Here is a 25263-nt window from a genome sequence, read left to right on the forward strand (position 1 = left end):
GAACTTGAGCCCTCTGTCAGTGCCTGATGTGGCCAACTCTGGCTGAAAAACTTGGGTGGAAACTACTGAACATCACTGCCATTGCTTTTGAGCATTCCTTTTACTATAGGGGAGTAGTGAATTGTGCTTCTGTTCCTTTCTGCTTCCACAGGCAGTAATTACCCTCGAATATAAAATACTGCCCCCCCCTCATATTCCCATCCCAAACAAGCCTCTTCAGTGACACAGTGGTAATGCACAGAAGAAAATCAACTGCATGTGGGCTGCAGGTTGGCCACTGTATTGCTGCAAGGTGACAAAATGCCCCCTAGTGCCAGCACGACAACTTGTATATCCAACTGTATAACCCTGTTTTAATATCCATTGATGGTGGGTGAAATGTTATTTTGTTTTCAAAAGTGTCCATAGTTCCTGAATGTATCTATTTATTTGGATGTCTGGTTCAGTATCCTGAACCCATGTGTTCAGCATCTGTGCTTTTGAATCTTTTTTTCTTAAGAGATAACATTATTTGGAAATTAAAAAAAAAATATGCCTAAGGAGAAGGCAAACACTTCTGTTTTAAATGAGGCACAATCTGCATGACTCAGGCTCTTTAAAAAATGCAGATTACCCAACTGATAAACCCTTACATGAATTTAGGTGCACAAAGATGGTGATTAAACCGAATCCCGAATAGTGGAGATAATGTTTAAACAAATGTATTTAATTCAATGAGACACCTGCACAAGCTTATTTAATTCATCCTTGCATCTAATTAGCTCAATTGAAGGGGTAGTTACTACATTTCATACTAAGGGGTTGTTTTTTCTTTCATATTAATCCTTTTAAGACCCTCAAAGGAAGCACAGATGAAAATAGAAAAAAAAAGCAGCTTGTTAATTAACCTGGACCTCTGGAAATCATATTCTGGGGTATTATGGAGTATTGCCAATGCTCCATCCCTCCTCATATTAAAAACTGGGCTCTGTGCATAAATAGTAATTATGTAAGCATCTAGTGTTTCAAGAAAAAAAATATTTAGCTGTTCGATAGTTGAACTCAAGAATAAAAACTGAGAATTATTAATGGAAGCTCTGGTGTTTTCTACTGTTTTAGAAGAAAAGGCTTGCATAGGAAAATGGGAGGAAAAAACCTATTTCAAAGAACTGCAAAAGCTACAGAAGGTCACTCTTGATAGCAGGACAGCTGAGCGGAAGCTCTTTCAGGCCCAATTATTGCTTAGGTGGGACTGAGGAGAGAGGAGCTTGGGCTCAGTCAGATGTCAGATGATTCCATAGAAGGTTTATGAGTGAAGGTGGAAGAGCACACATAGAATGCTCCAATTTCATTCCTGACTTCTCCAGGTAGGACTTGGAAAGAGCCTTCTCTGATACACTGCAGAGCCATGGACAGTCAGTTTGAACAATACTATGGTAACTGGATGGACTACTAGATTGACTTGCACAGAAGCAATTCAAAGCAGCTGGTAGACCTGGCCTCCACTTGGAGGTCCTCATGGGAGATCTACAGCCCAATCCTACCCAATTTTCTAGTACTGGTGCAGCCGTACCAGTGGGGTGTGCACTGCATCCTCTGGTGGGGAGACAGACACAGAGGCCTCCTCTAGGCATGGGAACATTTGTTCCCTTACCTCAGGGCTGCATTGCGGCTGCACTGGTGCTGAAAAATTGGATAGGACCCCTAGCCAAGCATTCATTGGCACCCCCCTTATAGCACACATTGGGGCGTACTGCCCCCCCCCCGCTCTTGGTAGGCTACAGGCTATTACTCTGTCAAAGTGTGACATTGTTTTCTATAACTACAAATATAACCAGACTGAAATTATGAGATTCTACAGCTGAAAATTGCAGACACAAGATAAACTCTCCCATTCCTCATGATGTGACCCCCACTTCAATTTTTTATATCATTCCAAAAATATTTAAAAGAATGTTTTGTCATGGCCCAGCCCACCAGGAAGTCCAGACTGGGGAAATTCTGCTGCCTGGGGTTTGAATTTCCCTGAAGCCTGGGTTTGTTTATCTACAACCCTCTTCTTGTGACATGTTCAGCGAAGAGCTGAACATAAAACTGTCACATCAACTTCTACCTAAATCACTGATTTTCGACCAATGTACCAAGGCACACTGGTGTGCCATGTGTGGTCCACAGGTGTGCCGCAGGAGTTTGGAGGAGGATCATTTATTAGTAGGGCCATGAGGGCGGAGGTGTGCACATCCCACCAGCAGCAGGGTGTGCCTTGTCAATTGTCCAAGAACTAATGGTGTACCTTGACGATTTTAGTGTCTTGTCAGTGTGACATGAGATGAGAGAGGTTGAAAATTGCTAATCTAAAGCCTTTCTCTAGATGCTTACAATTGGTTTTTGGAGCATAAGGAAACACTCCTTGACTCAGGGGTGGATCCAAGGGGGGGCCATGGGTGCATGGTCCCCCCAAACTGTCAGTAGGGAAGGGTGCCTGCTGGGCTGAGGAGCAAAATTGGGTTCCAGAGGAACATGCCATGGGCGGGCACCGGTGAGATTGGCTGGAATGGAAGCTCAGGTCTACCCAACCAGTAGACCTGGGCTCCAAAGCTAGGTGGGAGCCTAGGTCTATCCTGTTGGTAAACCTAGGTTCTAAGGCCAGGCAGGAGCCAAGGTTTACCCAGCTGACAGACCTGGGCTCCAAGTCCAGGTGGGTCAACCAGGGGGGGCAGACCTGGGCTCTAGGGCCAGGCGAGACCCCAGGTCTATCCATCCGGGAGATATAGGCTCTAAGGTTGGGCGGGAGTCCAGTCTACTCAGCTAATATACCTGGGTTTCAAGTCCAGGCAGGATAGATCTGGGCTCCAAGTCTAGGCGGGTCAACCAGGGGGGCAGACCTGGGTTCTAAGGCCAGGTGAGACCCTAGGTTTATCCAGCTGGTAGACCTGGGTTTCAAGGCCAGGCGGAAGCCCAGGTCTATCCTGCTGGTATACCTAGGCTCTAAGGCCAGGGAGGAGCCAGGATTTACCCAGACCTGGGCTCCAAGTCCAGGTGGGTCAAGCAGGGGGGCAGACCTGGGCTCTAGGGCCAGGCGAGACCCCAGGTCTATCCAGGCAGGAGAACTGGGCTCTAAGGCCCGGCAGGAGTCCAGGTCTACCCAGCTGGTAGACCTTGGCCATGAGAGGCCATCCAGTTCAACCAGGAGCCCAGGTCTACCCGCCTGGTGAACCTGGGTTCTGGAGTTGGTAGTGCTCATGCCCCTTCCGGACACAAACACTGGATCTGCCCCTGCCAGGTCTTCATGTTGCAGGCTAAGGAAGGGCACTTCTGCCTTTGCCATTCACGAGCCAAATGCAATGCGGCAAGAAAGGAAAGGGGGGGGAGCGGGAGGAGAGGAAGGGTCTGGCAGAGGAGGGGAAGGAGGGAGGGCTGCAGGAAGGAGCCAGAGGGCGCTCCTCCCGCTGCACAGGGCCAGGCTGAAGCAGCGCCCTGGTCGCCGCGTGCCGCGATGGGGTGGCGCGTGGCGGCGCGCGGCGCGCCCGGGCTGTGGCTGTGGCTGCTGCCGCTGCTGCTCTCTGCCCCGCAGCCGGCGCGCGCGCTGCCCTCCAAGGCCTCCCGGGGCGTGGCCGTGCCCTTCGTTTTCGACCCGCGCGCCGTCTGCAGCCCGCCCTGCCAGCACGGCGGCCTCTGCATCCGCAACGCCACTTGCTTCTGCGCCAGGGGCTACGAGGGCGAGCTCTGCCAGTACGGTTGGTATCGCCCCGCAGGGCTGCCGGGCTTCCTGCTGCTGCTGCTCTCTGTCTGCTGAGAGCTCCTCAGGCTTCTCCCCCACCCCGCACCAGCCTTGCCTCTCCCTACTCACGGGTGGGTCATCACAGCCACTTGTTGGTGCGGCAGGGAGCAGCACTTGCACCCACCCCTGCTACCCTGGCCACACTTTCCTGGGAGTAAGCCCCATTGACTGTGCAGGGGCTTACTTCTGAGTAGACATGCGTAGGATCGGGCTGTTAGGCTGCTACCCTGGCCACACTTTCCTGGGAGTAAGCCCCATTGACAGTACAGGGGCTTACTTCTGAGTAGACATGCGTAGGATCGGGCTGTTAGGCTGCTACCCTGGCCACACTTTCCTGGGAGTAAGCCCCATTGACAGTACAGGGGCTTACTTCTGAGTAGACATGCGTAGGATCGGGCTGTTAGGCTGCTACCCTGGCCACACTTTCCTGGGAGTAAGCCCCATTGACAGTACAGGGGCTTACTTCTGAGTAGACATGCGTAGGATCGGGCTGTTAGGCTGCTACCCTGGCCACACTTTCCTGGGAGTAAGCCCCATTGACTGTGCAGGGGCTTACTTCTGAGTAGACATGCGTAGGATCGGGCTGTTAGGCTGCTACCCTGGCCACACTTTCCTGGGAGTAAGCCCCATTGACTGTGCAGGGGCTTACTTCTGAGTAGGCATGCGTAGGATCGGGCTGTTAGGCTGCAACGCTATTCACACTTTCCTGGGAGTAAGCCCCAGTGAGTGTAATGGGGCTTACTTCTGAGTAGACATGCCTAAGATGGGGCTTTTAGGGAGCTGGACTTGCAATCTTGCAAAACTGCAATCTTGTGCATGTTTCCCAGGCAGGGTGACCGGGTGTCCTCTTTTTCCAGGATGTGTCCTTTTTTTATCCTTGTGTCCTGGAAAATAACTTAAATGCCCTCCTTTTCCTCAAGAGTAGGACCCTGCAGTCAGTGCATTCTTGTAATTAATAAATTATATGCAATAAATAATACATAATATAGTTTCAAATTTAATAAGTAATAGTGTTTAAATTAACCACATGATATCAATACGTATACTAGTGTTTTTGGCTTTTATTTTGTCATGTCCTACATTTTTCTTGGATGTCCTACATTTTGGGGTGCCTTGTCCTCTTGTGGTTATGACATCTGGTCACCCTGTTCCTTGCAATCCTGTGCAATGGAGTAGTAGGGGCTCTACTGAACACAGTGGGGCTTACTTCTAAGTAAGCCTGCAAAGGACAGATGTGCCTGAATCAAGGCACACACCTCCCCACCATTATTTGTTTATTCCAGACTAAATGTGTGTTGTTGAGCTGCAATGTTGGATGCCTCAGTGCCTTAAGACAAGAGAGTTCTTTATTGCAATGGAGACCTTGCCCAGTGGACAGGGCAGTGGCGTAGCTAGAGGGGGGACAAGGCACTAAGTTTTGCAGGAAGTTTTACTGTGGCATGCAAGGGGCCTCTCCCCTTTGGAGCCATTCCAGGCATTTGCCTCTGTTTTGCTCCCCTGTCTGGAATGGCTCCAAAGGGCAGGGGGAAGGGCCCCTTGCATGCCACACCGAGGCCCCCTGCAAAACTTAGTGCCTTGCCCCCCTCTAGTTGTGCCGCTGGGACAGCAAATGTCTTCTCCCTTCTCAGAGTGACAGCAGGAATGTTGTGGTAACCTGAGAAGCGTGAGTGAATTGTGACCAAAGTATTCTTCTGTTGGGGTGGCTAAGAAAGCTGTAGCACTTGACAAATGCCTCTCAGCCAGTGGCAGTCCTGGAATAAATATCTGGGTGAAAATACTGTATAAAGACTGTATAAAGAAATAGTAAGTACTGTATCTTTATTTTGTAAACCTGTTTTGTCTTCAGGATAAACTGCTTTGATCATGGGGGGGGGGGGAGGAAGGGGGCAAATAATTTGTCTTAAAGGCTAGTCACATGTTGGACCTGCAGTCAGTTCCGGCACCACATTTTAAGAGGAGGACATTGAGAAGCTGCAACAGGTCCAGAGGAAGGCCCCAGGATAGTAAGGTCTGGAAAGAGGTTGAAAGCACTTGTTCTGCTCATGGTTGTAAAGGACAAAAGTGCTGGAAGAGCCAAGTTGAGGGTGCAGAAGACTAAAGGGGTTGACCACAAAGCAGAGAAGACACTGAAGAATGTCAACCCTTTAAGCCATTTCTGCCTGATGTTGCATATAAGCAACATGGACCAAATTCGTACACCTGTGTGTTGGGCAGAAATGGACTAAGGTCACCCTGGGGTGGCACATTGCAGAGGGCAGTGATAGGGAGTGAGGCTGGCTTCTGCTGTAGTTCATTGGCATCTCTCAGTCAGAAAGGGGTTGAAGGAGCAGAGGTATGTGGGCAGATTTATTAGGGGACCAAGTAAAGGGAAGGTTGCCTAAGGGATCCTGGCAGCAGGATAAGAGAGAGTCAATGAGAAGACCAGGCAGAGCTGCATGGAAGAACAGATGAAGTTCCCAGCAACGGGTGGGCGATAGACATATGTTTATATGTATAGGTAGGGGCGTGGAATCTTCCAGAGGGGGCCAGGCTACCAGAGCTCACTCACCCACCCCAGTTGGCAGCTTCATATGTTCTTTTTATGTGCGTGTATGTGTCTAGTTCTTTTGCTTGTGGAAACAGAAGGAAAACTGGGCAAGCAGAAGTCTGTGCAATTGTTCAGTAAGAAATAAATGGTCCCTGTCCAGGTTTGGCCAATGTATGCAAAAGCAGTGGGTCCCTGAAGATGGGGGGAAAAGACCCTGCAAGATGTGCAGGGAATATTTGTTTTTATAAAGAAGACCATGCATCTCTCCCCTCACCTCATCTTCCCCCCCCCCCAAAAAAAAGAAAAAGTTGGGCAGAGCATATACACAGCCCCAGAGGGGCTTTCCCAGCCAACATAATGCCTTTTAAAGGCATAAAAATGTCACTTCCGGTTTTGCCAAAAAAACCAGAAGTAATTTTTTTGCTTGGAATAATCATTCTGAGCCCTGCAGAGGCCACAGGCAGATGCATGTGGCCTCTGTGGGGCTCAGAAGAGCCTCCATAGTGGGTGTAGGGGGTGGGTGGGAGGCCACGGATCCATGGACAATTGAAACCATGGATATGGAATCTGCGGATATGGTGTGTTTCCCCCCCCCCACCATGAAAAGAGCACTTGCAGCCTAGTCCTAACTAAATGCCCACGAAGCAGTGCGGTTGTACTGGCACGGCTTCTGCTGTATCCCTCAGGGAATTTTTGGATGCTGGAGGTCTCCTCGGGGTAAGGGCACATTTTTCCCCCTTGCCTCAGGAAAAGCCCCAGCAGCCGTTATGGGTCAACATGGACCCGCGCTAGCTCTGTTGCTGGAGCAGATCTGAGTTGATCTGATATGGCAGATCAGGCCTGGAAAGAGAGTCAGAATTCACTGTGTGCTGCTGCCACTGAATCTCTCCCCCCCCCCCCCAGGCCTGATCTGCCCTCCTCTTCGCCCCCATCACTGCCCTGTTCCACTCACACCTTCCTCCATTCTGCCTTCCTGCACTGCATTCCACCTCATGTGTGTGAACTTACCTGCTGCAGCAGGTATTTAGTCAACCACTGGCATGCAAGAGGCTGCACTGGCCTCTCCACCATCGGCTCTGCGCCATGCACTGGTGGAGCTGCTTTGCATCTGCCATTAAAGCAGCCTCTGCTGTTGCAATGTGCAGTATCCTGGCACAGCATAGTATTGGGCCATTGGTTCTTTGAGGATCGAAACCAAAATATATGTGGAGCACTGTAATGTGTTTGCAATGTAAAAAGAAGTTATATGGGATATATTAATTTTGGAACTGTTTTCATTTTTGTATGTGTTCAAAAGGACACTTAACTAAATCCCTGGCATCTCCAAGTAGGACTAGGAAAGACCCCCCATTGAACCCTGGACAGATGCTGTCAGTACTGACGGAGATGAACTAATGGTCTGACAGTATAAGGCCACTTTCTATGTTAATGGACATATGAATTGTAACATAAAATTATGGTAAATGAACAAACAAAAAGAACAAGAATTAAGAAAACATGCAGGTATAAATGCATATGATAAATGAGACTCTGGAGAGAATGAGATATGAAAAATGGAAATAGTAATAAAAATTGTATAGCAGAATGAAGACAAATTATAATAAATGTATTAAAATATATTTTATCAACTACTTGAATTAAATTAAAAATTACATCTATACAGCAGTCTTTATCCAACAGTCTTGAAAATTAGGTTTCAGCTTTTAATTATAAAAAGGGGGGTTGGATAGGGGGAGCAAATAGTAGAAATGGACTCATCTTTCTAATATTTATGGGTAACACTAATTACAACAAACCATGAAATTTCCATGTGGTCTGTACTTGTTCTTACTATTTGTCATTCATGAGCATTTATGCAAATAGATCTTGTTCGCAAATGAGTTTTTGAGGAATGGTTATTCTTTGTGTGATAAGCTTAGTGTTTGCCATTCATTATTTTTTTTGTGTGCATTGCTCACTTCCCCCTCTTGCCCCCTTGCTTTCTAGACATTTCATTTTTTCATTCAGGGAGCAGACCACCACTACACATTATAGAGTGCTGCCAGTAAATTCCTGGTGGTCCCCTGAATCTCAATGTAATCCATAATGAAAGTCCAGAGGAAAGCCTGGAAATGCCCTATTGAAAATTGTTTGCAGATAAAAAATACATAGGAATCAGGACTAGCTCATGAATGATTTATGAAGCAAGAACCAGCTAAACTTTGTCAGATAATTTGTTTACACGAAATCATCGGAGCAGCTGTACTTCAAACTGGACAATCTCCCGTTTTTTATTTGTCCCATATGCAGGCACATTTTTTAGCTGTCAGTCAGTCCTCAGAATCTAGGAGGAATTATGTCCTCTCAGCAAATTTTCATTGTAAACCATGTTTAGCATGAATGAACTCCAAGAAAAACAGTATTTGCTCTAGGAAAACCATTTCTGGAGAAAAATGAGGGAGAAGATGGGAGGCTGGTTTGGCTCTGGGAGAATCTGGTGGCATTGGAAACAGAGGAAAAAAGTACGATCTGAGGATAGAATCTGTTTTTAGTTGTGTTTTGTGATTGTTATGTGGTTGTTGGTTGTGTTATGTAGTTCCACATGGCTTCCAAGCACAAATCAAAAATCATCTCAGGATCTCCAGCTGGAGGTATATTGTAGGAGGGAAGCTGTCTTATTCCGGGTCAGACCACTGGTCCATTTCACTCAATATTGTCTTTATGACAGTCAGCAGTTTTCCAGGTTTTCAAACAGTGATCTTTCCCAGACCTACCTGGTAATGCCAGGTATTGAACCAGGGATCTTCTGTTTACAAAACATGTGCTCTTTTGCTGACCAATCGTCTCTTTAGACATTCTAAAATGTGTGGCCTCTTCTGCTTGGAGCATAGTCTTGTCTGGGAATTGAGTTGCACCCAAAGCAAGAATCATGCCCCTTGGACCAAAAGCCAGCTGGATGTCAGTTCATAGCTGTCACCAGCACTATAGCCACACAGCCTGGAAACCAGGAAATTTTTTCAGTGGTTTGTTAGCATTATGAAAGTCAGTCCATTTTTAACCAGACATCAGGGCAAGTCCTATTATCCAGCTGCTGATTGTTCCACACCTCTCTTTTGTGTCTGGGTTGGCAACTGAGGGGCTAGTCACTACCCTGCAGATTTGGTTTAGTAACTTCCTGTTGCTGATTCATATATTTTACAAAATCTTTCATTTTGTAATGTGAGAGTTACAGCGAATTAATATGATCAGTTATGGTAGTAGCTATCAAACCATGAACTTCCCTCCTACCACTTGATAGTACTGCGTTTACATGATAAGAATATTTTATGTTTATGATTTCCGTTTCGCAACCAATTGGCAGATAAAATTTGCAATTACTGTACCGTGTTGAGTGAAAAGCTGAACCAAATAGCTTGTCACTTACTCTAGAGCAGGGGTGCTTAATAGGTGGATCGCGATCTACCGGTAGATCGTGAGGCAAAATGAGTAGATCTTGGAGCCCTGTCTCTCCAAACTGTTAATATGTCAGTTTCGTCTAGTGACTAAACTAAACTGACATATTTAGCTGACACTAAACTGACACTGAAACTGACACTTTAGCTGCTCTTCAGGCATGCAGCAACAAAACTGACTAAACTGACTAGACTCCAGCAGGGGCTCCATACATTAAAGGGGGTGTCTGTCAGACGCTTCCTTCCCCCCTGGTAGATCTCCGGGCCTTGCTGGGTTCCAAAGTAGCTCTCGAGCCAAAAAAGTGTGAGCACCCCTGCTCTAGAGAATTCACTGGTAGGATTTCTGACGTGCCAGAATTCTGCAGTCTTCCCCCCCTCCCGGCCCCCACAGAAACACTTTATCCTTTTTCTGTTCTTTTGTTTGGTTTGTAGCAACTTGCTATCCAAAATGTAAAAATGGTGGAAAGTGTCTCCGACCTGGAAAATGCAGATGCCAGCCTGGCTATGGAGGAAGATACTGTCATAAAGGTGCGTTAATTTTTTGACAATTTTCAGTCTCTTCCCCCCACAACTATAGAATAAAGAGCTAGCTGGTGTATGTTGGCCTTTTGCTTGTAACTTGGCTTGCTTAAGGGCCCAATCTTATACTTACATAGCACCGGCACTGAGCCTTTTGTAGTAAAGGCAGGGTTCGTGATTTCATGAGTCTTCTGCACATACAGCTGTACATGTGAATGCATAATGTGCACTTGTCATGCATTCTGTGAATTTGTATGGATTGGAAGTGGCATCCACCACCACCTCCTATACATGGCCATTGAATACATGAAGTAGTGGCAGCACAATATGTGCCAAGGGCTTAGGTTTGTTGCATTCAAAGCTGGACTAATGGTGCCCTGGCCACATTAGGGCAATTGTCTTTGCCTGAAGAATGTTGAAGGCAGCCCTGCTTACAAGGAATGAAGGCTGGAAGGGGACTGCAATCATACCAGGAAGGAAGAGCCTGTTGTCATCTGGCTGATTACATTTATCTTTTGACTCTTTATTGGCTAATTTTAACTGCTCCACCCCCTCCTAGCTCTTAGGGAAAGCTAGGAGAGAAACAGTGGCATAAGAGAGAGTTTTTTGTAAGAGAAAATTAACAGCCGGAGAAGGATGACCTGCTTCTTGTAGGTGGCCAGGGGTTGGAGGAAGCTTTGGAATTCTCAGCAGGGAGAGCTGGGCTGCCCTCATGCAGCAAATTGTGGGCAACATATTGCCCACCTCTAATAGAGCAAATCCCATGCCTTGACCTGGAAGTCTCCACTTAATTACCTTTTCTTATAACCCCAAGATTCATGGTCCACAGCCCTGTGGCTCATGTTAATATGCTTCCATGATCTACATGATCTACGTTTATGAAGCGCTGCATCATGCCAGTGGAGATGATTAGAAGAATAAAACACGCTGATACAAATGTCATGTTAGAGGCAGTTTGCTAAATTAGGACATTTTTGTCTAGATCCTCACCTCCATCCTAGAATTGCTATTTGGAAGAAGCAGCTTACTTGAAATGAGACACTTTGATACAGAGTGCTGCCTCTGCTGACATGCTTTGTTTGTGTGATTTCCTTCCAGTAACCTGTGAAGGAGGGTGTCAGAATGGTGGAGAATGCATCTCTGTCAATGGAGTGGTAAAATGCCTTTGTGCATCAGGTTGGGCAGGATCAAGATGCCAAGAAGGTAAGGGCTCTTCAGTCAATTATGAATGGTGTCCTGTAGTGGTTCGAGAGTTGGACTTCTGCCTGGAAGATCCAGATTCAAATCTCTGCTCAACCACGAAGCTTCCTGCATGATCTTGGGGCAGCCACTATCTCTCAGCCTCACCTACCTCCTGGGGTTTTTGTGAGGACAAAAGAATGGAAGGAACCTGTAACATCAGCTTGAGCTCCTTGAAGGAAGGGCAGTATAAAAATATGAAAAAATAAAGATGTAAAGATGCAGTTCAGCTGACGGTTTTATGCCTTTAATGATAGCAGGGTTTTATAAGGTTCTGAGAGGGAAAATTAATTTCTTTTCCATTTAAAGTTTTGTAATGCTTTACAACATCAGTAAATTCTGCAGCCTAAACCAGAGAGATAACTTTGCTTTGTTGGTCTTTTGTGTTCAGCAATTTGTCCCCAAGGGTGTCGGAATGGGGGAGCTTGTTTAGCTCCTGGAATCTGCAGCTGTAACACCGGATGGGTTGGTGGGGCCTGTCATTTAGGTGAGTAACACAACATTTGCCAAAGCTGCAAAGGGAACTCTTTGCAGGAATGCTAACTGTAATGGTGGGTGGTTGGCGGTTCACCAAGATGCTGCATCATCTCCTTTCACTCAGTTGATCTTGCATGGATAAAATTGCACATTGCTTTATAATATTTATATCCTGTCCTTCTCCTGACAGTTCCCAAGGCAGCTTATAACAGAACTTTAAAACAAGAATGCAACAATTGTTGTTGTTTTTATTATTTTGATTTGTGTCCTGCTCTAGCCCATGGACTCCCCATGTTAGTACTGTAGTCCTGACCCCATCTTACAATCTTAAAGAACGAGAAATGTTTTGGGGGTGAAAAGAGGCCTCATGAAATAAAACATGACACTCGAACATAAACTAAAAAAGCAAAGAACAAGTGCCATGGAGTCTCTGCCTCATTTAGCTCAGTATGGTCTACACCAGGAGTGTCAAACATAAGGCCCACAGGCTGGAAGCTCTTTATCTGGCCCCTGTGATAATTGGGCTCTCCAAGTGCCACCCTTTCAGCAGTGCTGCTTCTGCCAAGGCTCTGAAAGGAAGAGATGGAAGGAGGTCTCAGAAGGCAAGGAATGCTGTGGGGAAGGGGCAGACCAAGAGAGGTGAGAGAGGGAGACATTGCTGAGGTTCTGGAACAGCTCAAGTATCAAGCAGGTGGCCCATTCAGCAGCACTGGTTCTGCTGAGGTATCACTTTGCAGAGCACCTCTTCCATATCTTGAAAATATGATCAAAATTTGCATATTTTCTGTCATTTGCCGCTGATGAGTTCCTGCTTGAAAACAAAGTGCTTATTTCTGACCATCATTTGCTTAACGATATTTCCTGCTTAATGATGTCACTTTTGGCCCTCAGCAGGCACCATGAGCACTATTTAGCCTGCTATATGGAACGGGTTTGACACCCCTGGTCTATGCTGACTGTGAGCCCAATCTTGAGCTCAGCACGCGAGCTTATTGCTGGTGTGCACTGTCGCAAACATGCCGTAAAGCACGTTTGCGAGGGTTAGCGCCAGTCGAGCACTGGAGCTTTCCCAGCACAAGTCTGTGCTGGGCCAGCACTGGTGGGAGGCTGGCGGTCTGCTGTCCGTCACTCACTCAGACTGACAGGTGCTGGAGAGGTGAATGGGGGCATGGGGGCAGGCGGGGAGGAAGCGTTCCAGGGCGGGGGAGGGCAGGGAGAGGGTGGGGAGGAGACGTGGCAGGGGAGGGAGAGGGATGGGACTAGCAGAGCTCAGCTCCACCAGATCCTGAGCTCATGTTGGGCCTCACAGCCTATGGGAGTCTTTGATTCTGTACTGGCTCAAGAGCTGCTGCAGAATCGAGTAGCCCCATTGTGGGGCTACTTCCCTTACCCCTTTGCCAAAGGAGCTGGTGGCTGCTGCCTGGGGCACGCTGAACACTGCAGCAGCCATTTTTGGGGCTGCTGCAACCCTGCACTCGGGGCAGCTCATGATTGGGCTGTGTAACAGCTTTTGTTTCAGGCAGGGGTTTTCCTCAGCCCCATCTGGGCCTCTAGGGATTGGACCTGGGACCTCCTGTATACAAAGCCGATGCTTTACTACTGAGTTACAGCCCTTCCCCAACTTCATTCCTCACTGGATGAAGACTCCCTGTGTGGAATGGATCGCCTGTTTGCATCCTTGAGGAAGCCCCATTGAAATGAATGGTGATTCCATGGCGAATCTATGGTTGTTTGTGATAGATTTTGCCCTGCATCTGATGCAGTCTGTTCTGTGTGAAACTTGCTCTCTAATTTAAATTTAGGTTCTAGAGGTTGTATGTCTGTTATCACCCAGATGCAGGCTCAGTTGGAGAAAGTAAGGACATTATGGGTGAACATGATGATCATACCACATTACAGATTAGAGTTTTGACAAGATAATTTCTAGTATTTCTCTTTTCAGTTCAGCAGGGCACAAAAAAAGGAAGAAAAATGTTCACAGGGGCAGCCTAAAAGATTCCCTATCATCACTGCTGACCCAGAATGAGACATGCAAGTCTCTTAATGCAGTGATTTGAAAATGGGGGCGGTGGGTCAGAGCCCATAAAGAGGAGTCAAGTGTGTGGGTCACAGGACTGCATCATGAGCATTGGATACAAAGAAATACAAATGGATAAGAGAGCAGCTTCTGGGCTCTGGGACATAGGTGAATGTTAAAGGATATCTGAGTATGGTTAAGTTCCCAAATAGTTCAGATTGTTGGACCATTTCCTGGACTCAGCATATTTGGGGAGTAGAGAGACAAGCTTCCCAAAATGGGACAGGATTCATCTTCAGGCATACAGTCACTTGAATTTGGCAACTGTCTGTCTTTCTGTGGCACCAGGATGAGGTCTCTTGTTATCTGGTGTGCTCCCTGGGGCATTTGGTGGGCCACTGTGAGATACGGGAAGCTGGACTAGATGGGCCGATGGTCTGATCCAGTGGGGCTGTTCTTATGTTCTTAGGAGCCCGATCCTGTCCCCTGCCAGCCCAGACCGTGCAGCCCTGCTGACAGAGTGCGTACTGCATGCTATGGGCAGGGAGGAGCAGACAGCATATGAGAGATACACAAAAAACTTATTTTTTTAGGCTGCCTGGTCTTCAATGGGTCTCCTTGGACATATGCCAGCTCTTTTGTTGGCGTAAGTCCAAGGAGTTTCCTGGGGTCTGGTTGGGGCTGGGAATGGTGGATAGGATCTCTGCATGCATGGCTGCTACTGAGATCCTCCCCATGCTGCCTCTGGCCTGAACCACCCTCAACCCAGCCTGCTCCTGATATGTCCCTGCCACCAACGTACTAGTGACAGTGCCTTAGTGATGCCTGTTGCATGGTCTGTGGAACAGTGGAGAAACCTTTGCACTGTCAGTCCTGGAGTTATGGTGGTGGATTGTGAGATTGGGCTGTAGGACTAATATGGTAACTATGCTGTTCTGACAAGTGCATATGTAGAAGTAACTATATGTAGGAAGAGTAAAGTTTGCAATCCAATATTAATCCTACCTCTAGCTCCCAAATAGATTGAGATTCACTGCAACGTCTTTCAATATGCAGCCGCTTGCAGATCAGTAAAAGTATCAGTGGCAACTTCCTCCTGCTTCTAAAAGGGGGAGACTTTTTTTCTAGAGATTGCTCTTGAACTTTTAAGTAGTACTTAGCTACTTCCTTTTGAGTCTCTGGATTAATCCTGTAGGTTTATCCTTTGAAATGGATAGCCAGTGGAAAGGGGCTATTTTGAAATGCCAGTAATACAGATTCAGAGCACTACAGAAAAACCCAAGCAGCTGAGATTGCTAGACTCTGCAGTTAAGTGCTCTAATCTAGTTGGGTCTAAAAGGAACTCTCACAAATCCATCCCAGGCCAGGTAGCTTATCTCTAGCACCTTTAGCCAGCAAAGACAGGGCAGAGGATACTCTGAGGTTCAAGGGCATTCACTGAGTTTTTAAGGAGAATTGCCAAAGTCCTCATGGCTAATTTTTACCTTTGATTTTGAGCACAATTGCAGCATCTACAATGTCATTCTTTAGGGGCATAAAAGCTATCTTTCAGTGCACATTCAGAAAGAGAAAGTAGGAGAAATGCTCACATCTGCTGGGTTAGCCATTACAGGAGCACCACATACCATACATGCCCCCAGCTGCATTTGAACACCTTACCCAATATCAAAAATGCATCTACGAGGGGAAAACTTGCTTGCCTGGAACTTGCATAGTTTTGCCTTTGGCTCCTGTGTTTGGGACAATTTTGGCATCCCTTTGAAAAAGGTTTACAAACCCTTCATGGAACTTACAACATTAAAATAAACTGTGGATTTTAGATGCCACAGCCTCTTTGACATTTACCTATTTTAAAATAATGGTGATTGTTTCTGCAAAAATGGGACTTAAAAAATTCAGACCTTGCCAAAGATGGATATTGTGATGCTATATTTTATTGAAATTTTCTTCGTGCCATCATTTGAGGAATAATTGCAGTAATCCAGTGATATTTTGCATAGCAGAAGTTTCATAATATGGAAGCTGCACCCTTATCAATGTTTTGTTTTTCAGCACTGTGTAGACTACCTTGTCACCATGGAGGGAAATGTATTGCTCCAGATGTGTGCAGATGCCGTTCACCATATTCTGGTCTACATTGTACAAAGAAGATCAAGCAATGAAATAGCCTTCTCTGAAGATGAGCTCCATTTTTTAAAATGAATAATCATTGAGAAAAGGATAATGTTTGCTTGGTTCTAAAATAGTTTTTAAAACAAATTCTGATATGTTAACAAAAAGCTCTCTTATATTTAAGAGCAAATACATTTTATATATTCCGGACAATAACAAAGCCAATTGAGGGTGTTCCAGGTATATGTGAATGTGGAGAATTTGAATGCATGTGAGTACTTTCATTTTAGCACATATAACATTATTTTATTTGAATAAAGCATTTTTCTATAACACTGTTGTTTCACTCTCATGCATGGAATGTGTTGTCCCATATAATGAATATAATAAGCATTGTTGTTTTCAAGGAGCCTGATCCAGCAAGAGACATCTCTGGGCAGATGCAGTTTTCTGCATCAGATCAGATGCAGATCAGAATCTTGCTGGATCAGAATCTGTACCCTGTGGGTACCCTGTGCTTGGATGCCTGTGTCCAGAAATTTGGGTGCACACATGGGTCTTCATGTGTACAGGAACCAGCTGGCAGTTACCTCTGTACAGCAAATGACAGGGAGAGATGGAAGCACATCCACACCCAAAGGTGCATCCATCTGTGCAAGCCCTATCGGCACCACCATAGATCCCTTTTCACAAAACATTCCTTGCATTCGATCACTGCACCTGCTGGCAGTCATACTTTCATGTTTTATGTGAAAGAGGCAGTAGCCATATATTGCATGGTGCAGTCTTGGTAATCCAGGACTTCTACCAGCAAGGAGTACACAGGTACAGCTCCTTTCTCATGAAACCTGAATGTGCACCTGTTGGGGGGTGTGGGCTGCAAATACATAGGGAGATGTAGCCTCACTCCCAGGATTTACTGAATATGAGGAGCATTTTGTGTGCAAAGAGGGCTAATGTGAATTCACCCGTTCCATAAGAGTTGTGCACATGGGATATACATCTTCTGTTTGGAGCTAACTCGCATGGCTATCAGCTCAATCTTGACCACCTTTGGTCAATGCCGATGCAGCCGCAGTGCAGTCCTAAGGTAAGGGAACAAATTTACTTTGAGGAGGCCTTTGTGTCCTCCCCTTCACCACAGAATACAGTGCACGCCCCGGGGACAATCCTAACCAGATCTACTCAGAAGTAAGTCCTATTGTGTTCAATGGGTCTTACTCCCAGGAAAGTGATGTCAGAATTGCAGCCCTCCTTGGCACACTTGCATTAATGCTGGAAAGTTGTTTAGGTTTGGGCTGTTTGACCTGCACATAACTTGTAACACACAACCTTGCTGTATGTGACTATTGCTAGGCAGAGGTCAATCAGATCCAAAGTAACTATAAGTGTAAGTGTGCTTCCTATAAATGTCAACCAATCAGGGCTGCTTCTGTCTATAAAAAGCCCAGATTTCTCAGAAGAGGAAGGAATTTTTTATTGTAGTTGTGATCAGGTATATATCAGAACATACATGTTTTCAGAACTCTTAACTCTCAGGTTGCTGCAATATTTTAAAAAAAATTAATCTGGGATTTCTAGTCAGAGAGCTCAATGTCTGGACTCAAAGTCAGGCAGTGACTACTGCCACTGTAGTTTAAAAAAAAATCAAAATATTGCTTGAATATAGCACCATCTGCTGGCTGTTCAGGTTTTAACTTTTTCTTGATTGCCCATGTTATTGCTGAGCATAGGAATAGGTTTTCATAGGTACAGTTTAATGCAGTTCTTACCAAACTAGAAGCTGACAACTCAAGTCACAAAGACTACCTTAACACTAATATTGTGTGGTTCATTTTTAAACAGTGTCAGTGTCATGGTAGAAGTCACATTTGAAACAGGCAAATTGTGCGTTAAAACCGAATTCATGTAATACTGAACGTAACCCGGTTGCTCTTTTTTGCCTTTTCCTAAAATGCATGCTGAATTCAGCAGACTCCAAAGGCTTAACTACTACTGTCAGCATTAAAGAACAAAAGTGCAAATGAGTATTTGCTCATTAGACTGCTCTCCTCATTTAAGATTTTTCCTGGGCAGATGAATTGCTCCTACAAACTGCTGGCTGCAACTTGAAAATCTCAATGTCTGTGTTGTAGATGGAGGTATAATTACATTGATTTAAAGGGGTAGATAAGAATGAAGCCTAATTATATGAATTGACTTTAGTTGCTGTGGTGCAAATTGGGGTTTGTGTTCCCTGTTGAAAGAGCCATCTCTTCCGCCTCATTTGCCGTAGAAAGCTACAAAGCTGTTTCTACAACCGAACAATGGCTCAGGATTACACTTTTGTTCCAGGGCCAAAGGAGCCGATATTATTGTCTCACATTTAGTGCCTTCTGCCGCACATGGGAAAGCAACACCACCACTGATGATAGAGTATGGCTACAGCAATGCTGGGGATTTTGTGTGTGTGTGTGTGTGTGTGTGGTCCCACAATAGCACGGATGCTACAATTCTTACATCCAATCCTATGAGCTGCCATCTAAAAAGATTGGCTCATGGGATCAGCCTTTAAGGAGATATTCTACATTACTGTGCACTTTTGTAACAGAACCTGGAAGAGGAAAAAATGAAACAAGCTTCTCTCTCTCCCTTAGGCACATCTTTGCTGCACATGTGAAGTGCCTTTATATTCAGATGATAGCAACATTGCCTCTGGCCTTCTACTGTGGAGCTTGTAGAATGTCAAACTTGCCTCAAGTCTGCTCTAGTGAGACTTTCAAGTTAAAGGCACCTATTCTGCTCTCGGCACAGAAACAATGTCAAAAGACAATAAACTTATTAAAGAAAATTAGGAATAGAAATTATGTGAGTTGTCTGTGTGTCTGAAAATCTAGACCAGGGATGTCCAAAGTTTTTGGCAGGAGGGCCACATCAACTCTCTGACACTGTGTCAGGGACCAGGGAAAAAAAGAATTAATTTACATTTAAAACTTGAATAAATTTACATAAATGAATATGTAAATGAATAAACTTATATGAATGAATGAAGGTCTTGAAATAGCTCAAGGACTATAAAAGGCCTTGCACAAAGCAAGGCTGGCCTTTCCTTTGCTGCTGCTACTGCATCACAGACATGAAACAACAAGCAGTGGAGGGAGCCCTCATCCCACAGCTCATACAAGAGGTCAAACAGTTGCCCTCATGCTGAAAGCAGTTGCATCGGGCCAGTGCGAACTCCAACAAATCTCCAGAGGGCCAGAGGCTCATTGGTGACTGGAGGGCCGTATTGAGAGGCCCTGAGGGCCGCGGTTTGGGCACCCCTGATCTAGACCCATAAAGAAGTTCTAAACCAAGGATCATTCTGGGGAAGAAAAAAATAAAATGTTTACCATTGTTATGTGCAGCACATACATGTACTCTGCATTGATGATAAACTTTAAAAATTATGATGTATGTTATTTACAGAAAAAGGGCTACTTTGGACTTATTATAAATTTGCATTCTCGTAGGTGACCAGAAGGCGGTCTTCACTTTTGAAAAAGTGCTTCTTCCTAGTTGAAGACTGGGATTCTGACTCTGGGTTGGAAGGAAAACAGAGCACCCCTGCCTCCCAATGGACTTGGCAGGACATCAAACCCCCCCCCCTCCCCAGCACAAATGTAACAGACACAAACAATGAAAGGAATTCCTAATATAGTACTACTGTAGTTCCAAAGGTAAGAGAATAAAACTTAGGAAGGAGAAATGTGGCCATCACTGTGAGGCTGTATCTGTCTCTGTGCAGATGAGTGGTGCCTGCACCAGAATGCTCAATTACCTGAGTAGGCCTCCCGTCGGCCCCCCAAATGTACAGTAAGTCAAAAATTCCCTTCACCAGATGTTCAGAGGTGGTCTACCTCTGCTGTCCCTCAAGACTGCCTTTCTGGGTTATGACGGCTTTGCAAATAAGCAGTAATCTTGTGGTGCTTCATGAATGCATGAACTAAGAGCTGTGTGCTCTACACTGATGAGCAGCTGCTCTCTGGGATATCAGCCGTTTCAGGGATTTTTCCCTGCCCTGCCTGGAGAGGCCAGGGATGGAAGCATACAAAGCAGCTGCTGTTCTACTAAGGTACAGCCCCAGTCCCCAATGTGACTACAGATTTTGGAGCACACTCCAAATCTCCTATTGCAGAGGTTCTCAAACTGTGGGTTGCAACCCACTTGGTGGGTTGTGACCCGCTTTTGGATGGGTCACAAAAAGCTGGGCAACGCCATCTTGAATTCTGGCAAAATGAGCTGGGTGGCAACATCTTGGATTCTGGCAGTGGGCAAGCCATTTTCCAAGCCTGCGTCAGTCGTGTATTGGAGAAGCCTCTCCCTCTGGGTCTTTTAGAGCTCTGCTCTAAAGCTCTGCTCCCTCTGCTCTTTTAGAGCAGCAAGCATAGGCGCAAAGGAGCGAGGCAGCACCTGTTTCATTTCTCCAGTGAGCATGGCTGTACTGGCAGAACAGAGCAGAGCCTGACTCTTAAATTTCATGTGGGAGTCTGAAGCTGCCCCTTTCCCCCCTTGCCTTGGATGGGCTCCTTTGCAAAGCTTCTTGCACAAAGTTTGGGAGGGAGGATTCGGGGCTCAGAAAAGGATCTTCCTCCCATAATGAAGGATTCATGGTGAAAGTTTTGATGTGCAGCACATACAGAGACTAAAGCACTGACACAACCAGGAGAGAGAGGGGTGGAGGAACTGGACTGAGCATGTGGGTGATCAGAGGGCTAGGAGAGATGGGGTGAGTGGACTGAGCATGTGGGTGATCTGGGGGCTAGGAAAGATGCGGTGGGGTGAGTGGACTGAGCAAGTGGCTGATCTGTAGGGCTAAGTGAGATGGAAGACTCCCATGATGGGCATATTCAAAATATATCAGTGCCATGCTCAACATTAGCCAGAAGCAAGCACACCCTTCACACACTCCTCAATATAAGAAGTCTACTGAATTTTACAGGTGGAATGCTTGGTAGCAATGGTAGCATGCTACAGAGATTTGGAAAAGCTTCCATGCTGGAATGTCTTCTCTTGTCATTTGAAATTTATGAGTTCCTAGGTGAGAATCTGAAAGTGATGTCCTTCCTTGCTTAATGACATCACTTCAAGCATTGGCATCACAGCAATGTCACTTCCTGTTTGATGATGTCACTTCTGGGCATGACATCACTTCCAGGTTAATGACATCACTTCCCAGGTCCCAGACAGATTGTCATCATGAAAAGTGGGTCCTGGTCTAAAACACCCAAGAACCACTGTACTTAGGTTTTCAATAAAACAACTATCAGCAGGATCTGCAGATAAAGAATCGTGGAGCAGCTCATACAAAGGAAACAATTACTATTATATATGGACTACCTCAGAATGCCAGATGCAAAGAAGGACACCTGGACGCAGGTTGCGTCTTGTTGTCTTGTGTGCTCCCTGGATCATTTGATGGGCCACTGTGTGATACAGGAAGCTGGACTAGATGGGCCTTTGGCCTGATCCAACAGGGCTCTTATGTTCTTATGACTGTATCTCCACGAAGGCAGTATAAGGCCCGTTAGCCACAATAGATAAATGTGTGATTAAGCCTTACTTGATGTGAACAATGCAGTTGAGTATGTTCTCACAGAAGTAAAGACATTTGGATGTTCATGCTGTCAAAAATAACCTCAAAACAGCTGTAAGCGGCTGATGTACAATTTCCCTTGCTCTTCATTAGCAGAGACTTACTGTAATTATAGGCTGTAAATCTGGCTCTAATTAAAGACTTTGAATAGCCTTGTTATACAGACTTTTAATGCCACATTAATACTGATGAATTTTTGTTATTGCTGAAAATGATCTCAGAAGATGGTTGATGTTGCTCCTGGGGCATGGGTTGCAATGGCTGCCAAAATGTGGAAGAGTGAGAGAGCAGCTGAAGTTACTGAAGAGTCAGGAGGCTTTCCAGACAATGAGTTTATAGCAAGACAAATGCATGAGTGCCACACATTGTCGCTCACAAGCCTGTGTGCTCAGTTGCAAGGGGATGGTCCATAAAGCATACCCCAATTCGTTAAACCACTTCCTCTCCCTTTGCTTTCATTCTGTGTGCTTTGGGACTAGGCTAGATGGGGCACCATCAAGAGACAAAGACTGAGGTCTTGGGAGTCATAACACAAGTCCAAGTCTTCCCTATTTATATGGAAAGGGTAACTGAAATGCTTCTTTGGGTTTCCCAAAAAGCAACTCACTTGAAGACCTGACTGGGCCTGTTTGGACAATGGAGTAATAAAAACCTGATAAACAACATACTATGAACTAGACTTACTAAAGTGAAGTACGTAAGATATTGCAAGACTGGATTATGGCAGGAGGTCTGGTCTAGAGGGTAGAGCCTCTGTTAGCCCGAAGATAAAATCAGAAGGCTGTCAGCTCGAGGACACCAGCAGCTCCCTGAACGGCTGAGAATGGCAAGACCATGAAGCAGCTGACAAGCCAAGCTGAGTGATTCCACCTGCTCTTGGTGCGAGCAAGAAGCATCTTGGCTGCCCTCCATGTGAGAGATGGAGCTGCTTGTCAGCCTGCGTGGGAGAACTGGAGGCCAGAAGTGAGACCAAACCAGGAAGATCCATTCTGAAATGTTGTTGGTTCTTGAAAGAGAGAAACTCTATGTTTGCAAAAATCCCCTTGAGGGATTTAGAAATGCCCGCCTATGTAAACCGCCTTGAATAAAGTCAGAGGAGTAATCTGATGACCAGAAAGGCGGTATATAAATACCTAGTTATTAATTATTATTAATTATTATTATTATGTAGGAGATGAATTGTTATGGAAGGTCAGGGAGTTGTGATTACTAGTTACTGCCTTGAGGCCCAATGGTTTTGCAAAAGCTGCAACAGCCCTAGAAGTTTCACTGCAGCTGAAGCACTGATCCCTAAGACATGGGTGGAACCTGACAGCTCTTCCAAGTTTGCCATAAAGCCCCCAAACTTACCGGTGTGGATTTGCAATAACCTCCTACATAAGTGCATAAGAGTGCATAAAGTTTCACAGAGCATCAAGCAGAGATTGTTGATCATTTTGTTTGTCTAACCTTTAATTAACAGTGAAAAAGTCCATTGCTAACATATATGGCATTCCAATGGTTCACAGGGTCTGCAGCAGTTTGATGATGCTGGCATGTTACATGTAAATAAATGCTTAAACTGTCCCAGAGTTTCAAATTCCGATGATTAGTATATTGAAGGGTAGGATCTAATGCTTTTTTCAATTCTTGCCATAAACAGATGAGTTAAGTAGCAACAAGATCTGAAGTGCAAGTCGAGGTCCGGGGGAGCCTTCCTGAAGTGCTGAGGAAGAAGATGGTAAGCGCCAGCAAGCACCAGGCCCTCCACCCTCCGGGACCCCCCAGGCATGAAGGAGCGGCTGGACACAGCAGAACTGCATTGAGAGCCAGTGTGGTGGTGGTTTATTTTCTTCTTCTAGTCCTGTATCGTAATTTTTAGAAAAACAAGGATTGGACAGGTGGACACGTTGCAAGATCTGAACATTTGTTTTTTCCTGTTAAAACTTGACTTATTTAGCAAAATTAAATTAAAATTACTTTAGTTTTAATTTTCACTTTACATTTAATGTTCAAACAAACTGCCTATCTGTTAAGGCTTGTTTTAGATTGTTCCTTAGCGTCTCCAATTTCATTGACACTGGGTAGTCTCCAAAGCACATTAGCTGAATCCATGGAGAAGAGCTGTTCTCTGGCATATCTACATGGACTGAAATGAAATAAATTCTAGATAAGCTGAAATGCTTCCCTTTCCACCATGTGCGGTAGCTGCTTAAAACGTGTCACGCCTTTGCTGATCGGAAGAGACTTTCAAACAAGAAAACCCAATGAGAGATCCTCAACCACCACGCCTGGTCTTTTGACACTACTGTTAGGCTTTTATTGGGAGTGCTCATAAGGGCAAATGGAAAGTTTGCGGCATTTGTGGCTTCTTGAATACATTGCCCTACTGTGTTTTGACTGCCAAAGGTCTCCTATGGTCTTCTTTCCACCACTGTGTTTTGACTGCCATAGGTCTCCTTTCCACCAGTGCTCACAGCACTGCCCATGGGTGCTTCCCCATGGTTGTCTCACAGTTGCTGGAAAAATGAATAACAAAGCTTAGAAGAGACTACCGAGTCTTGAAACGGCTGTGTGTCCAACCTGCTCCTTTTTTTGCTGTTCCTTGTTTGAAGTGACGACAACGCCACCCCTCCAATTGTACACTTCTGCTTTTCCTTTGCGGGAGGTCAGGCGATGTTTTGCTACCCCCAGCGAGCAACTGCTTGAAACACTTTCAGCAGATTTCCTTCCTACGCTGATTAATGAACTCCTTTTGTAAGCACAAAAAGAAAAGTGGCAACAACATGTCCTAAACAAACCTTACAGGTATGGGATGCCAGGCCTAGGCAATAAGAAACACCTGGCCACTTACAAGACAGATTTCCAAGCAATATGTAGACATTTCTTTTCCGAAACATGTTTCCCCAGCCATCATCTGAGTAGGGGCTAGGAAAGAACTCTTCTGCGTTATCCATCCAAAAGTCGAATGCAATAATTACAAAGTTTTGTTTTCTAGCTGTGAGGTAGCAAAAAGAACAAACCAATTAAAATGTTTAGTGGTGTACTGTGTTTTGGATATTATCATTTTGGCTATACCAGTTCTGAAAAAAAATTATCTCTTTGTTTTTTTAAATAAAACTGAGATTTGTCAACATCAGTCCTTTTGCTTTAACAAACTTTGAACACGGTTTAGTCCCTTCTGTTGGCAAACTGCAGGGTACGATGGGATTCACATAGTAATGTGCAGAAGCAGTCCTGCCTTTTCCCAGCAGGCCAGTGCTGCTATGCTTTCAAACTGCAACCTGCTCAGCTAAAGTAAGCTCTAGTACACTAAGGGCGCAATCCTAACCAACTTTCTAGCACTCACCTAACCGCAATGCAGCCCCAAGGTAAGGTAACAAACCTGCCCTTACCTTGAAGGCCCCCTTGACTGCCTCCCCACTGCAGGATGCAGTGCATGCCACTGTGGTACAGCTATGTCAGTGCTGGAAAGTTGGTTAGGATTGTGCCCTAAGGGTGCAATCCAGACCCACACTTAGACTGATGCAAGTCCCTCCCTGCACCGATGTGGGAAACGGTGAGTTGTGTGGGCTGATCTGTGCGGAT

At 45.5% G+C, this 25263-nt stretch overlaps 1 protein-coding gene across 1 annotated transcript; it reads left to right on the plus strand.

Annotated features, from left to right (window-relative positions):
* The first annotated feature begins 3475 nt into the window (after positions 1–3475).
* Positions 3476–16393, plus strand: LOC136652206 (wnt inhibitory factor 1-like). Its single transcript, XM_066629133.1, has 5 exons — positions 3476–3716; positions 10151–10246; positions 11336–11440; positions 11868–11963; positions 16023–16393. Exons 1-5 carry the CDS (start codon positions 3476–3478, stop codon positions 16130–16132), a joined length of 648 nt encoding a protein of 215 aa, XP_066485230.1. The 3' UTR covers positions 16133–16393.
* Positions 16394–25263: the final 8870 nt, after the last annotated feature.

Source organism: Tiliqua scincoides, chromosome 5 (assembly GCF_035046505.1).
Source record: "Tiliqua scincoides isolate rTilSci1 chromosome 5, rTilSci1.hap2, whole genome shotgun sequence".
Taxonomy (NCBI): Eukaryota; Metazoa; Chordata; class Lepidosauria; order Squamata; family Scincidae; genus Tiliqua; species Tiliqua scincoides.